We start from the raw sequence: 16,216 nt of genomic DNA on the forward strand, positions 1-16,216 counted from the left end.
GAAAGAGTTCCTATATCGAAGTGAAATTTGCCAAATTCACTTATACCTGTTGGTTCTTCTTTTTGGAGCTATACAGATGAAATCTAATGATAGCTTTTCAAACATTTGAATAGTAAGCATACCCTTGTTCATCCTTTTTTCAGGTAAAAAACGTATAGTTCCTCAAACTGTGCATCATGCAGCACTATTTCAGTATTCCTCACCAATCTGGTCACTCTCTTATGGATTTACTCTAATTTGCCAATATTCCTTTTAAAATTCCATTCTGAAGTGAACTTTGCACTTGAGATGTGATCTGACCAGGTCAAAGTACAGTAGGACTATCATACTCTATTCTAGGCACTGTACTGCTGTTAATGCAGCCTAAGTTTGCATTAACTTTTTGGCAGCCACTGCACACTCTTGATATAGTTCTGAGTTCGTAGATATTTGCTCTAAATGGTCACAGGGATGAAGGAAGAAAGGGAGGAAGTGATATGATGGGTGAAAGAAAACAAGGAAAGTCTTGAGCTTCCTAGCATATCGATTTGTTAAGCAATGCATACCAATTGCTCAACAAACCAAGACCAGGCCTCCTCAGCTTTGGCCCTGGACCCCAAACACAGGGGGAGACAAACTTCTATGCATCAGGCCAATTAATTAAAAGAAAACAATTAACCAGGATATGAAATTAGGTAATCTGATTTCCAGTTGGATAAATAATCTTTATTAGGAGCATTTGAAGTTGGGAGGAGGAGAGTGAACAAATACAAATTCCCTGAAATCAGAAAAAGAGGTGTCCCAATCGCTTAACCCTAACCCCATCCCCATCCCCACCCCCTCCCCCTGGCCGCCACTGTATTCACTCAAAGGAACATGGAAACAATAACTGACTGACCAGTAGGGGGCCAATTTTCAGATAAAAGATATGAGTTGCTTGAGATGTGTAATTGTGAAAAAATTCCTTGCATCAGTCTTTGGATCTGATTGGGTTTCTGATTGACATAGGCTAGACCCTTAGTTAAGGGTTTCTTTATTATTATTATTATTATTTTTTATTTTCAACATTCACTTGTATAAAGTTTTGAGTTTAAAATTTTTTCTCCTTCCCTTTCCTTCCCCCTCAGCATGCAGTCTGATATAGGCCATACATGTACAATCATATTAAACATATTTCCACATTAGTCATATTGTAAAGAAGAATTAGAACCAAAGGGAAAAACCACAAGAAAGAAAAAACAAAAAAAAGGAGAAATAGTGTGCTTCAGTCTTCATTCAGATGCCATCATTCTTTCTCTAGATGTGGATAGCATTTTCTATCATGTGTCTTTTGGAATTTGTCTTAGATCAGGGCTGTCCAACCTTAGATTTTTATTGAAGCAATAGACAGTGTATTTTGATTTGCCATTTTAGTGAGAGCTCTGTGGTAGCTCAGCTTTGTTTGCTAGTTTACTAAAGCATTTATGTAAATTTCTATGCTTGTAGGTGGACTGCATAAATCCCATAGGCCTCATTTTGGACAGCCCTGTCTTAGATCATTACACTACTAAAAAGAGCTAAGTCTATCAAAGTTGGTCATTTCATAGAGTTGCTGTTACTGTGTACAATGTTTTCCTGGTTCTGTTCACTTCATTTAGCATCAGTTCATGCAAGTCTGTTTAAGGGTTTCTAAATACTTTCACAGCCACATAGGGCTAGGTTCAGACAAATCAATAAGATTTTCTCACAATTCCCACAGTTGAATAAAGTTTTCTTACAAGACAGAAATTGGGCTGGACCCGTAATTGAATAGAAAGAGAACTGAGCTAGCTCCAGAGTTGAGTCACAAGATGGAGTCAGTGTGGTTCACTCAGTTCCCACTACCACTTGCTGTTCTAAACCCCTCAGTTTGTGCTGGGTACTGTGTTGAAACATTTTACAAATATGATCTCATTTGGTCCTCACAACAACCCTGAGATGTAGGTGCTGTTTTTCAGTTGAGAAAACTGCGGCAAAGAGAGGTTATGACTTACACAGAGTCACACGGCTAGTAAGTATCTAAGGCCTCATTAGCCTATTGAGCTGCTTTTGATAGAAATCTCTGAAAAATAAAATTGAGAGTATAATAAGTAATCCTGATGTGGACTAAAAGAGAGAGGCATCTAAAGAAACCATTTTATCACAGAGATATACAATAAACTTGGACCTTAAAGAACATGCCCTCCCCAAAAGTTAGAAGGAATAACAAAACACAAATACAAAAGAATTACTTGACAAAGAAGTAGTGCCAGAAATTCAATAAGTATTGAGTACCTGCCAAGGGCTCAGCAGTATGTTAGGTATCATGGTGGGTGCGAAGACATAATCTATGTCCTCAATATATTTTTCCAAATTAAATTTATTGATACTTTTTAAAGATAAGATGCTTCCCACCAAACACTCATTTGTTCCCTCCATGCACATACATTCCCTGAAAACAATTTGTTTATTGTTAAAAGAAAAGAGAGATATATCCTGTTGTCTGAGTAGAGTTTTGTGGCCTCTCAAATTTGTCTTTATTCATGTTATCATAGGCATTGTCTATATTGGTCTAGTTTTTTAAAAAATTGGTTCTACTTTCTTTATACTACGTTACTTCAATTACATTGCTAATGACTAGTGTACTAGTCTTTTTGTGGTTCTCTGAATAACAATTAATACTGTTATGATTTTTTTGTATATATTGATCTTTCTTTCTGTTTGGAGCTTTTGGAGGGGTACATTTCCAGTAGCAGAATGTTTGTGTCAAAGGACATGAACAATTTAATAAATAATTTGAGAACGTTTTCCAGAAGTTACTTCAATGTACTTTAATTTTTGGTAAGCCTCAACTCTTTCTGGGCATTATTCCTCTTGGCACTATTTTTATTTGTTCATTACTGCTTTCCTGTATATTCTCTTGATTTAGATATGCTAGCTTTTGTGAGTGTCTTTTTAAAATCTAAGTCACTTAGAGAACTCTCTCCTCCCAAAGAACAATCCTTTCTCAGGGGTTCCAGAACGGGGAGTTTTCCTTTGCTAGACTGGCTCACTACTTATTGCTATTTTTGTAGGTAAGCTCAGGGGTGTGTGAGGTAAATAAAATGTGAAGACTTCACAGGGAAGATATGTATAAATATATATATATATATATATCTGTATCTATACTAAGAAATGTTTAAAGATCACGAAAAATGGGAAGTGGAAAAATTCTGAGGCCATGAGAATCTGATGGCTCAGCCTCTGGGAAAGTTTTCCCTGAAACTTTTTGTTCTTTTTTCTGGTTCTGGTTTAAAGATTTGCTCAGTAAGAACAGGGTCATAATGACCTGTTTTTCTCTACTTAACCTATTCTCCTTCTTTAGATTTATAGATGTCACCTCAGTTGTAATCATTAAGGGAATGGAAATTGGAGTTTCTGTGCCTCAGTTTCCCAGTTCTTTGTCTAGCTTTCATGCTCAGATTGTAAGCCCACCTCCCAGCCAGTGGTGAGAAGGGTCAGAGGTGGGTGGGAATTCTCTTGTGTTAGGTATAATTATGGGTGCTTTGCCCCTTGTAAAGCACCTCCCTTGCTGGATTTGTTCTAGTGGGGGATGTCCAATTCTCGAGAATTGGATAAAATTTATTTCAGTTCCCATCCTGAGAAGGCTCTTTATTAACTTTTAATTGGTGAGGATCTTTCATCCCACACAGGGATATGTCTGATTCTTTTAGCTAGTTATAAGATGTTTCTTTTGGTGCACCATCTGCCTTCATCCAGCAGGCCAACCCTACATTTCTTTCTAATTCATAATGGAGTGGATTGAGTTGTTTTCGGTGTCTAAGCCTATGGTGATTATTTTAATTGAGATGAGAGAGGATCATCCACCCTTACTCATGAAAAAGTAGCTCTCTTGAATCATGGTCTCTTTAATCTACCTTTGGGACTTTTCCTCTAAAGCCCTTCCTTATTGTCCTATCTTAGAGATGACCGTGAGTTATCAGGTCTGGTAAGTCCTTCCAAGATGGAAAAGGCTGGAATTTGGGCCTAGTTTGATAGGTTGGTCCTCAGATGAAAGCCTACTCTAGCTAAGACATAGGTAGTTTTTGGAGAGACATTACTGGTGGGTCGTCCAGCAGTGGATGGTGTTGGATTTTGGCCTCAACAATTCACAAAACCGTAATTTGTTTCCTTCCACTTTAGCAGCCATGTTTTGTGCTATTTATTTACACAATTTATTTTGTTCCTTGTTGGAAATCTCATTAATCCTTTATGGCCCAACCTTTCATGAAGCATTCCATGAATAACCCAACCAAAAGTGATGTTTTCCTTTTCTGATTTTTTGTCTTTTCTTGTTTAAACCCCCGTATGGCACTTAACCTATTTCAGCACTTAAGGGAGTTGTGATTTTATCAGATTGAGTACTTCTATCAGTATAGATATCTAAACCCCTAGAGTAATTAGATGGTTATTGTGAATTTGTTGTGGACCGGCAAAGTGACATGAGAAATTTGAGGAGATTGAGAGTGGGGGAACTGTCAAGGAAGGCTTCAGTAAGGAGGTAGGGACCAGGGGTCCATATTTTATTTGGCAAGCTATGGGGAGTCACCGAAGGTTTTGGGGGTTTGCTTGTTTGGGTTTTTTTGTTTGTTTTTGACTAGAAAAGTTTATTAGGAAGATTACTCAGGCAGCAGTGTAATGGATAGATTGGAAGAGGATAACCTGTTCATTTTTATATGATACTTTCTGGTTACAAGAGGCTTTTTATGTGTGTTCTCTCATAACTAGTATAGCAACAATATGAGGCAGATGCTACAGTTAGTGATATACACATGTTATAGGAGAGAAAATGAGCGTCTTGTGCACAGTCAAACATGTCTCAGTGGCAGAGCTATGGAGCTGTTTTCTGTTAACATTCTGACTTGGAGGTTCTGAACCTGACTGTGAGAAAGGTATATTACCGTTAGTAGAAATAGGGAAATTAGGGGGAAATGGTTTTGTTGTTGGGTTTTTTTTTGGAACAGTCTTGCTCTCGCAATTTCTTCTGGCACGTTTATCTGGATTTCTTCTTTGCCTTTATTATATCCCAACTTGTACTTTATCCCTACAGCATGGGGCATTTCTTCTGCATGATAAATATCTGATAAAATGTTTCACAGTTATGAATTTGGTTTTAGACAAGTTGAGCTTGAGGTTACAAACATCAGTAATTAAGTGTGGGCTTGGCAAGTGAAAGGTAGTTTAGGTCTGGAGATAAAGATTTGGGAATGATCTTTGTAGAAATGATAGCTGAAGCCATTGGAATAAATAGGATTTCAGAAGGGGAGTGTATAGAGGAACTTAGCAAGATATTGCATATTCAGATTGTTTAATTCTTTTCCTAGTCACAATTTGATCTCTGTACCTTAAAATCAACCATGCTGTTAAGATATGTAGTTTCATATATGGTAAACATTAATTAGGAAGCCATTAATTCCAAATTTGTGAGAGTTAAGGCAGGGGCTTAGCAGAGGTTTACATTAACAGTATTTGGAGAGCAGTAGTTTAATAGTATAATTGCAGGGAATGTTTCATGCTACACAAGAAAGTGCTTCTAAAACATCTACATTTGTTTCAGAAATATTTACTTGAGCCACTGATATACTAATTATTTACTTATGAACCACTGATAAGATAATTACAAGTAGTTTTCATAAAATTAAGGCCTTCATTTAACTGTGCTGTTTACTGTATTACAACGAGGGGCTGGACCCTAACTCATGATGGAAAATGCCATCCACATCCAGAGAAAGAACTATGGAGTCGGAGTGCAGAGCGAAGCAGACTATTTTCTCTTTTGTGTTGTTTTGTTTCCTTTCTCATGGTTTCTCCCATTTGTTATAATTCTTCCATGCAACATGACTAATGTGAAAATGTGTTTAATAGGAATGTATGTGTAGAGCCCATATCAGATTGCATGCTGTCTTGGGGAGGAAGGGGGAGAAATTTAACTTATGGAAGTGAATGTTGAACACTGAAAATAAATTAATTTTTAAATTTTATATTTATAATGTATATAAATTAATACATAATAATATACAATTATAGTGGTTAATTCTTAAGTCTTTCCTCCCCTCGGGCAATCTATTCAAAATATTTATCCCCAGCCAAACCTGATTACTGCACTATAGCTGCCTCACCTGAGTGGGGTCTGGATAGAGGAAAAGGTTAGCTCAACCTTTAGAGACTGAGGTCATAAAAGAAAAAGGGGGAAATCTGAATTTCCCCAAATCATTGGTTATTAATAATAATTTCTCTCACTTTCATATGTTGTATATTTAATCCATTCCACTAACTAACCTCGCTATTTTTTAGCCTTCATTCTGGTGACTACTACTTTGAAGTATAGTTTGAGATCTGATCCTTTCCCCAAATTAGTATGGGTGTTACTGTCCGGTTTTAAAGACCTTGCTATAACATTTTATTGTCAGTCATCATGTTTCAGTTGCTACCTCAGATTCTTCAGTCTTGCCAAACAACTTTGGCTTAACTATAAAGCATTCTTAATTTACGTATGAGATTGTGGCTAGAATGGTGTGGGTAAGATCTCTCTTCAATCATAATTGGCTCTTGGGTAAATTTCCCCCCTCCCAAATTGTGTTGTATCTTCTCATAGTATATAACTTTGATCATCATTACTGACCAGTTTTAGGTTGACTTTATTAGTCTTACTTATAGGTATAGTCCCTTAGTTTTTCAGTCTGCTACACAAATTGTTGATACTTATTATTGTCCTATTATTATTCTGTGGTAAGCGGATTTGAAGGGGGATTCATTAAATATTTGACTATTAACATCCTGATATGGTGATCACTGCTAGGTTTCTATTGTTATGCTATTTAGGGATGGAAAGATGGTGATACATGTAAGTGGGGCCACCACTACTTAAAAAAAAATAGGTTTATAAATTTGTCTGCAAGGATGTTTCTGAAAGACAGCTTAAAAAAAGTATTCATACTTAGACCTATTTTGAATAAAGTTGAGTAAAGACTGCTGTAAAATGGAAGTGGGAAGATAAATTGCAGGAAGAAATGAGGATGTAAATATGAATGGGTAATCTTTTTAAGTTTCATGTTTAGCATATTACAGTATTTCTAGATAAAGTAACATCTTATTTCCCATGGCAATGTTGGTAAATAAAAAATTTCATTTCAATTAATTTTCCAAATAACTTAAGCTTACTCCTTTAAGCAACATTTTTTTCCTGACCCATCTTTTTGGAAATATTTTGAAGTATGAGTTACATACTTGTGCCCTTTTTGAACAGAGTATTTGTTTTGGTCTGAATCTGTGACCTCATCAGTTTGGAAACTTGGCAGTTTTCCTGTAACTTACAGTCCTAGAAAGTTGCCTTGGATAGTGAGGTTAAGTTATTTAACCACAGCTACATACAAAGCTAGTGTGTGCAGAGGCAATACTCAAACCCAGATCTTAACAACCAAAGCCAATTCTATCTACTACATCATATTGCCTCTCTTGAACAGAGTATATTGAAGATAATGGAACCTTTTCTTGATGACTCGGGGTCATTATTGAATAATAGCTACTCTACTATGCTGGGCTATAATGACTTGAGAATTTTTAATATGTCTAGGGCTATTTTCCTCCATCCTAAAATGGGTTCCATACTGTTATGCTTACATGATTTTTCAGTCTTTTCGTAGTTCCTTTATCTTTCCTACTTTCATTAGTATCTCGCAGCTCTCTACTTCTTTACTATTCATTTTCAGCTGCCACAATTTTTATACACAGTTGTTTGTGTGAAAATCTGGAGGTGATGGAATTCTTATGGAGTACATGGGCTTTGTGGTAGCTGTTTTTTTTTTGGGGGGGGTGCTGTTCTTACTATGAATAAGTATAAGACTTTAAATGGTTTTATACTTGGTGACTGTGACTACTGAAATTTGCCCTCCAACAAAAGTTGAAAGAAAAAGTTTGATTTTCTAGATAAGCAGATGGGGCATTATTATCTCCTTTTTGCCATTAAAAAGTTTGACTTCTTAACAGAGTAACTTAGATCTTTCTAATTGTTATAATTCTATATTCTTTTAACTTGCTCCGTTTTATTTAACTCTCTGACAGCTCTTGTATACTTAAAATTTATCTTTTTTCATATTATAAAGTCTATTCTTGTAGAAGTTGGAATTATGTCTGCCTTACCTTTTGAATAAATATCACTAATATTGAATTGTCTGTTTAGAATTGAACTGTTACTTGAACTGATTCTGTTCAGGTACTTATAAGCTGGTTTTCATTGATCTATTAGCATTCCAGAGAAGCAATCTTATGACTGTTCATGTTTGAGAATAAAATCTTCCCCTGGCCATTGAGGAGATGTTGATTTATACTTAGTTTCTGTCAGCCTGCTTTCCAGTTTTCCCAACAGTTTTTGTTGAATAGTGATGGCCAGGTACTGTGGTAAGTTCTGGGAATGCAAAAAAAGGCAAAAAAAAAAACCCATGATTCCTTGGTTCTTGAACTCTCTTTGGCTTTTGTAGCATTTTTTTTTTCTTGAAGCTTTGGGTTTTGCAAATGACTATATGTATATACAAGAATATATGTGTGTGTATATGTATGTATAAATGCCTGTGTGTGTGCCTGTGTGCTCTTGCACACACACACACACACACACACACACAGAGGAGGAAATCTCAGGGGGAAGGATGGTGGGGGGAGCAAGAGAGGTCTCTTGTAAAAGGTGGGATTTGCTCTTGAAGGAATCAAGGGAAGAAGCCAGGAGGTGGAGGAGGAGAAGAAAGAAAGTGTTCCAGACATGGAGGACAGCCTGTGAAAAGACAGTCGAAAGTTGGAGGATAGTGTCTGAAACAGCAAGAAAAGCTGATGTTGCTTGATTATAGAGTATGTGGAAGGTAGAAAGGAATAAAGTATAAATAAGAAGGCTGAAAAGGTAGGAAAGGTTCAGGTTGTGAAGAGCTTTAAAAGCCAAAGGGAGGATTTTATAGTTGATCCTGGAGATGATAGGGAGCCACTGGGGTTTAGGAGGTATCATGGTCAGACTTGGGCTTTAAGATTATTTTGACAGGTGAGTGCAGGTAGACTGGAGTGGGGAGAAACTTGAAGCAGGAAGACCAAGCAGAGGCCTATTACAGTAGTCTAAGTATGAGGGCATGAGGGCCTGTACCAGAGTGGTGGCTGAGAAAAGGCAAAGACATACATGAGGATGGATGGAAGAGGACAAATATTTATTAAGTCCCCTCACTGTGCTAAATATTTCATAAATAAATAACTCATTCGATAGTATTTGAGAAAGAGAACATTTGGCGATAGATTAGATTTGTGAGGTAGAGTGAGTGAAGTCATTTCAGTGCACAAAGAATAAATGTTTATATACACACAGAACAGAAAAAAGACAATCGCATGGGAAACTGCAGATCGCCACTGGGTCCAGCTTTGTTACTTTTTCATTGAGGGGAGAACTTATTGTGGAATGGGAGTCTCCTTATCACTTTCAGCAACAACTGTTGACCACTGGTCCCCAATAAGAGGGTCAGGTGCAGGAGCTCTGGGAATGGCAGTAGCTCCCCAGACCATTAGTCCTTTCAGCCCAGCCATCATCCAGGGAAGCAACTGCTTTGGAGAAGGGACTAAAGGTTATCACCACCAGCTACTAACTACCACCTACAAGGCAGGAAACCTGCAAGGGAAACCACCATCACCACCTTGACCCACCATCTCCCTTCAAATCCTGATGAAGATACATCCCAGTACCCCAAACGCCAAAGCCTTGGGAATAGCACAGCTTCCAGCCCAGTGCCCTCAGCCATCATCCTGGAAGCAGTCGCTGTGGAGATGTAGACTGATACAGCCACAGCTTCCAGAAAAAAGTTCTTGCAAATGGTTCAATATCAGAAACTGCCGTCATTTTATCAGTGGAGATGACATTAAAGAAGTATTTAATATGCTTTGATGCTGTACCCTAAGGACCACGGAACCTTTCTAGCTAACCTGTAGCCAAATCCTTCCATGTGTTGTCTCCCCCAATAAAATAGGAGCTCCTTGATGGCCCCAGCACAGTATTTTGCACATAGTTAGTGATTAGTAAATGCTTCGTTCATTCATTTTTTTAAAAAAGGTATAAAAATTCAGTGGAGAGAGTGGGTGGCATAGTGGATTGAGAGGAGACCTCAAAGACAGGAAGACTGGAATTCATATTCCACTTCTGTACTGCTTCTGTGATTGTAGCCATTTAACTCAGTCTCTTGGTGCTCTGGGCAACTATTGAGATTTAAATTGCAGAGAAAGGTGTGGACTTGCAATATCTGGAGTTTCCTCATCCATTCTCTCAGTAACACAGGTTCTATCCCCTAATAAATTCAACATGAGGCATCTGGGTGGCGCAATTGGTAAGTGCTGAATTTGGAGACAAAAAGACCTGAATTCAAATCCTGTTTGACACTTAATAGCTATGTGACTGCTAGGCATAGAGCAGTAGGTTTCTCTAAGGGCTGAGCTGTTATTTTCTCAGATGGTTTGGTGACACAAGACCAAGTAGCAAAAGACACATGTAGCAGAAGGTTCCGTTCATCCAAACCTACTCCCTAAGAGGGCCCTAGGGCCTAAGTCCTACTTTCTACTATCCACTTATAGAGAGTGAGTAATAGGTGCTTGGTGTCTTATTGCTCCCACGTGCCTAGGTGCTTAGTACTAATGGAGTGCTGGGTCATTATTATTCTTGTTGTTTTTAACATTTTGGTGCTATGGGACAGAGTAGGTAGTATATTAGCATTGTAGGTTATGGATGCTGAATCTCAGGGACCCAGGTAGAGTTGTTTGTGAATCAGTTGCGTATAGGCATTTTAAGTTCTTGTGGGAAAGGTTTTAAGCTAGAGATTTAAAGTTCATTTGTCTAGAGATACTAGTTGAAGCCATGGGAGTGAATGAAATCACCATTTGGGAGTGGATACTAAAGAGAAAAAGGTAACCTCGAAAAAATACATCCATTAAAGGTTTGGGAAGAAGAAGGAGAGCCAGTGATTTAGACAGTTAAGATAGCTGTGGGAAAACCAGGAGACCGTAATGTAACAGAAGACAAAGGAGAGAAGAATTAAAAGAAGGAGGAGAATAACTTTTGAATTGATTAGGAGATCCCTAGAAAGATGTGGAATGTTTAACTGATTGGTGGGGATAGAAACTCAGTGAAAACCAGGGGTTTGAGAAATAAATGAGTGAATAAGCGGTAGAATCACTGGCCTAAAACTCCTAGATTTAAATTTGGGTTTATTACTAGTTATGTTAGCATATCCAGAAAACTTTACCATTTTGCGAAAGTTCTGGAATTATTTTTTAAACTGTAACTTTAAGAAACTATGAAAACTCCAACCCTATTTATTGCTCAGGGCAGCAAGTTTGCACTCATGCTGGCATTGTGACCCCATTATATTTCAGTCATTGTCAGTCACTCAACAAACATTTATTCAGAGCTTATTTTCTGGGCAGTATGGATACAAAGGCACTACCACACTGCATGGACCTCCAGACCCCTCAATAAAGTTTGTTTTCTTATTGTCCTTTATACACTCAAATTCAAGCCTGCCTCTCTCTTCCTTTCCTTTTCCTTTCACCTAAAATGCTCTCCCCTTTTCTCTTCTCTTATTCTAAATTTTTCAAGACAAATAAAATCACATTTCTTGTGAAGACTTCCAACTAATCTAACCCACATAGATCAATGACCTCTTACAGCACTGAAGAGTTCGTGTCCTACATTTTAGTGCTCAATTATATACTACATTGTATCTAAGGGTATCATTTTTTCTCCTTGTCCGGATTGCAAACCCTTTGAGAACAATTCTATCATATATATAATATGTTTTATCTCTCTTAAGAACAATTGAGCACGTCATAGTAAGTTCTTGACTGAATATTGGCTATGTTGCCTTCTCAAAATCCTTTAGAATATTTGATGAGAATTGCCTGAGATTACTTATCTGATTGAAATTATTCTGTGTATTGTTTTGATGTCAATAAAAATGCAACTTTTTTTTTTCTTGGCCAGCCTAGCGTGTTAATCGTAACCTACAAGGAACTGGCAAAATCATCTTCTCAGTTTGGATCCTACAAGCAAGTTGAATGGAGGCCAGATAGTACCATGATAGCTGTATCAGTAAGTAGGGGATTTTCTAGCTTTGATAGTACCTTCTTATAAAATAATTGTCTTGTGGTGTTAAAAAAAAATTATCTTGGATAAATGGCCTTCCTATAGCATTACACATTGTTTTGAATCTATTTCTTCTTGAAAAAAATTTCTCCCTTTAAAAAAAATTTCCCTGGCTTCTGTGGCACTATGTTGTTTTCTAGGTTCTTTTCTTACCTGTCAAGTCACTTATTTGTTTACTTCACTAGTTTAAAGTTTTCTTCCCACTCTGCACTCTATTCTTTGAAAATCCAGTTTCTTATTATATCAGCTATTACTTCTATGGAGATGACTAAGAAATCTGCATTTCTAGCCCTGACTGCTCCTCGTGACTTTTAGTCATACAACATCAGGCTTCGAAACATTTCCACTTGAATATTTTGTCATCAGCCAGTGCATTAAATGTCTAAAACCAATGTCATCATCTTTATGCCGAAGTGAACTCCATTTCTAGATTTCTCCATTTTTGTCTTTGGTACCATACCTTACTAGTAATTCAGGCTTAGAATCTTAGACGTGGAAAGGAACTCAGTGGTCATCTAATCCAAACTGTAGCTGAATACATATCCTCTCTACAGCATATCTATCAAATGGTTGTTCGGCTATCATTTGAAGATCTCTAATGTAGAGGAGCTCACTGCCTCTTGAGACAACCTATTTTACTTTTGGATATCTCTAATTGTTAGGAAATTTTTCTCTATATCAAGCTTAAATTTACCTCTCTGCAACATCAACCTATTGCTCCTAGTTCTTTCCTTTGGAACCAAATGGCACAAATTGAATTCTTTTACAGAATAGCCTTTCAGATACTTGAAGACACCTACCTTATCTCCCCCTGAGTATTCTGTTTTCTAGACTAATTATCTCCGATTTCTTCAAATAATCCTTAAGAGAATATACTCAAGGCTTTTCACTGTCTTGGTCTCTGGCTGTTCTCAAACTTATCAGTCATTCCTAAAATGGGCCCAGAATTGAACATAGTTCAGATGTTGGCTGACTAGTGCAGAACACAGTGAGACTATTACCTTCTTTGCTCTGGACACTATTTTTTAAATCTAGGTCACATTACCTTTTTTGGGCTATTTGATTATACCGTTGATTGGTACTGAGTTTGCATTTCACTGAAGTCCCAGATTTTTGAACATTGCTTAGGGCAGAGCATTGAAGTTATACAAGTTTGACTGGGTGGAAGAGCCATTGCAGGTGAGGGAGAACAATTATAAGCAAAGGCATGGTGGTGAGTTTGGGAAATGATGAGTTTGCAGATGTGGAGCATTGAGTATATGAAGAGGAATACTGCGAGGTGTTAGTGGCAGAAAGAAATACATTTCAGACATAAAACTTACTGATTGAATGTTATCTGCAAGATACTAAGCAATGGACTGAGAGATACTGTATAAGACTTGACCCTTAACACATGGACTCTTGTATTATGGTTGAGGAGATTAAGTATGAAAAGATAACTAGCAATAAAATTTTAAATTTAGGGCTTCTAAGAATCAAGCTTTATCTTACCCACATACTATCCATTTCCTGTTTAGTTATCGTGAGAGTATTTTAACTATATTGTTCTTGCTTGATTAAAATTGCTTGGGAAATATTTTGTTCAAATCACTTTGATTAGTTTATCTCTGTCTGAAGGGTCTTGAAGATGCATTACCGCTCCCTAGATACTTTTTATTGAACAGTTCCTAAATCGCCCACAAAGTAATGTAGATAGATTTTAAAGTCTGTGGGCATATGCACTTTAGAGAGTCTATTGACTGACAAATTAAACATCTTTGAATGGTGATTGCTTAATACAAATTAATTTACTTAGATTCATTGGTGTTATGGTGCTATTGATAGGATCATAGATCTGGACCTGAAAGGGATCCTACAGGTCGTTTAAGTTCAACCTTCTCATTTTTACAAATGGAGAAAATTGAAGTTCATCAAAGTAGAGTGACTTGTCCGATGTCCCTCAGGTAATAAGTGGTAGATCTGGTATTCTAGTCCAGGTTCTCATACTCCAAGTCCAGTACTCTTTCCCCTGTAATATATTGTCTCTCTAGTATTTTTTTTAATTCACTGATAAATTTTTTTTTTGATGTAGTCACTTTTGAAAACGCACAGAAGTTTAGCAAAATTCTAGTAAAGTGATTTTGACCAACAGTATTATAATTTTCTATTTTTGTTGTTTACTATTAAAAGATATAAAAAAAATGTCCATTACATTTGACCTAAGTTTTGTTGCTTTTTGTATTGTAGTCAGTGTATATATTGTTTGGTTCTGCTTTCTCTGTACCAGTTCCTCCTACACACCATTCCATGTTTCTTTGAGTCCATTCCTTTTGATGTAATACTGTACCATTACATGAATGTGTGCTTCAGGTTGTTCAGCTGATTCCCACTTGCTACCACTATTTGTTTCTAACTTCTTGCTATAATAAATAATGCTGCTAGGAATAATTTAAAACTCTGTGACCTGGCCCCTTCCTTCGTTTCCAGCCTCTTTAATACCTTACTCCCCTCTGTACTACTTGTACTTCTGGCCTACTTGCACTTCCTCAAATATGACACTCAATTTTCCATCTCTGTTGCTCTTGCACTGGCTGTTCTTCCTGTCTGGAATGCTCTTCCCCCTCACATCTGCCTCTTGGTATCTTTGGCTTCCTATAATGATGGTAATGATAGCTAGAATTTATATAGCACTTTAAGGTTTGCAAAATGTGTTGCAAATATTATCTCATTTTATCCTCACAGAAACCCTGGAACGTAACTGCTGTTGTTACCCCATTTTACAGATGAGGAAACAGGCAGACAGATTAGGTGACTTACCCAGGGTCACACAGCTGATGAGTATCTAAGGACACATTTTAACTCAGGTCTTCCTGACTCAAGGTTATATGCTCTATTCACTCAAGTAGCTCAAGCCCGCTTCTGAGGCCTTATCTCTTCCCTCCATCTGGTGGTGACTTCTCTCAGATTATATTCTATCTACTCTGAATATATCTTGTATATACCTAGTCATTTACATGTTATTTCCCTCATTAAAATAATATGCTTTTTAAGGCCAAGGCTTGTTTTTTGCGTTCCTTTTTATCCCTAGCATTTAGCATAGTGTCAGATATATAATAAGCATTTTAAAAATACTTGCTAATTGATTGGCATATATTAGCCCCAGTTGTGGTATTAAAGAATGTGAACAGCTCAGTAATTTTTTTCAGACAATTCCATATTATTTTCCAGAATAATTAGACCAGTTTATTGCTCTACCAGCATGTTTTCCCTTAGCTACAAAAACACTTACTTTTTTCATTTTTTTTTTCAGTTTGATAAGTGAGATATCTCTGTTATTTTAATTTGAATTCTTTTATTAGTGATTTTATATTTTTTATATTGTTGTTGATGGCATTAGTCTTAAGGGTCTTAATTGTCTTAAGTGAAAGTCTTGTAAAGAGCTTGATAAGATATAATCATGGTTTTATTTTTTTGCTTTTTTTGGGGGGGGGCAGGGCAATTGGGGTTAAGTGACTTGCCCAAGGTCATGCAGCTAGTACATGTGTCAAGTGTCTGAGGCCGTATTTGAACTCAGGTCCTCCTGACTCCAGGGCCAGTGCTCTACTCACTGCGCCACCTAGCTGCCCCATGATTTTATTTTTGCAGTAAAATTTTCTTGATTTTTGAACATGCTAGATTCAATGTGTCCAACAAATTAAACTAGGCATTACTCTGAAAAATTCATTTCTTTAATGACCTTCATTATTTTTAAATGGCATAAGCATAGGCTTTAAATATTAAGTTAATTTTTCAGGCATCTTTTTTCTTCCCCTCACTCCCTTTACCCTCAACCCCCCTGCTTTTACAGCTACTGTCACCCAATAATAATGTTTTTTATTTCAGCAAGCACTAAAGAATGACTGGTATGGTGTTCAAAATAAAAAGCCAAGCTTACCACTTAGCATAGGAATGAGATGTACACAACTAACATTAAGTTTAAAATGGTTGAATACGTAGAAGAGGCAAATGGTAGATTAAGGTATTCAAGAAACAATAGTTTATTCCTACCTAGGGGACTTAGGGAAAGGA

General features: G+C 37.0%; 1 protein-coding gene across 4 annotated transcripts in view; it reads left to right on the forward strand.

The window, feature by feature from the left end:
* RIC1 (RIC1 homolog, RAB6A GEF complex partner 1) overlaps positions 1-16,216 on the forward strand; it is a 155,042-nt gene that overhangs the window by 13,548 nt on the left and 125,278 nt on the right. For 3 of the 4 annotated variants that reach the window (XM_036737720.1, XM_036737722.1, XM_036737721.1), the window contains exon 2: positions 12,008-12,115. The exons of the other annotated variant lie outside the window; for it this stretch is intronic. In XM_036737720.1, coding sequence (XP_036593615.1) covers positions 12,008-12,115 — 108 coding nt within the window. The remainder of the gene's footprint in view (positions 1-12,007; positions 12,116-16,216) is intronic. 4 annotated transcript variants of the gene reach the window in all.

This window comes from Trichosurus vulpecula, chromosome 9, assembly GCF_011100635.1.
Source record: "Trichosurus vulpecula isolate mTriVul1 chromosome 9, mTriVul1.pri, whole genome shotgun sequence".
Classification (NCBI taxonomy): Eukaryota; Metazoa; Chordata; class Mammalia; order Diprotodontia; family Phalangeridae; genus Trichosurus; species Trichosurus vulpecula.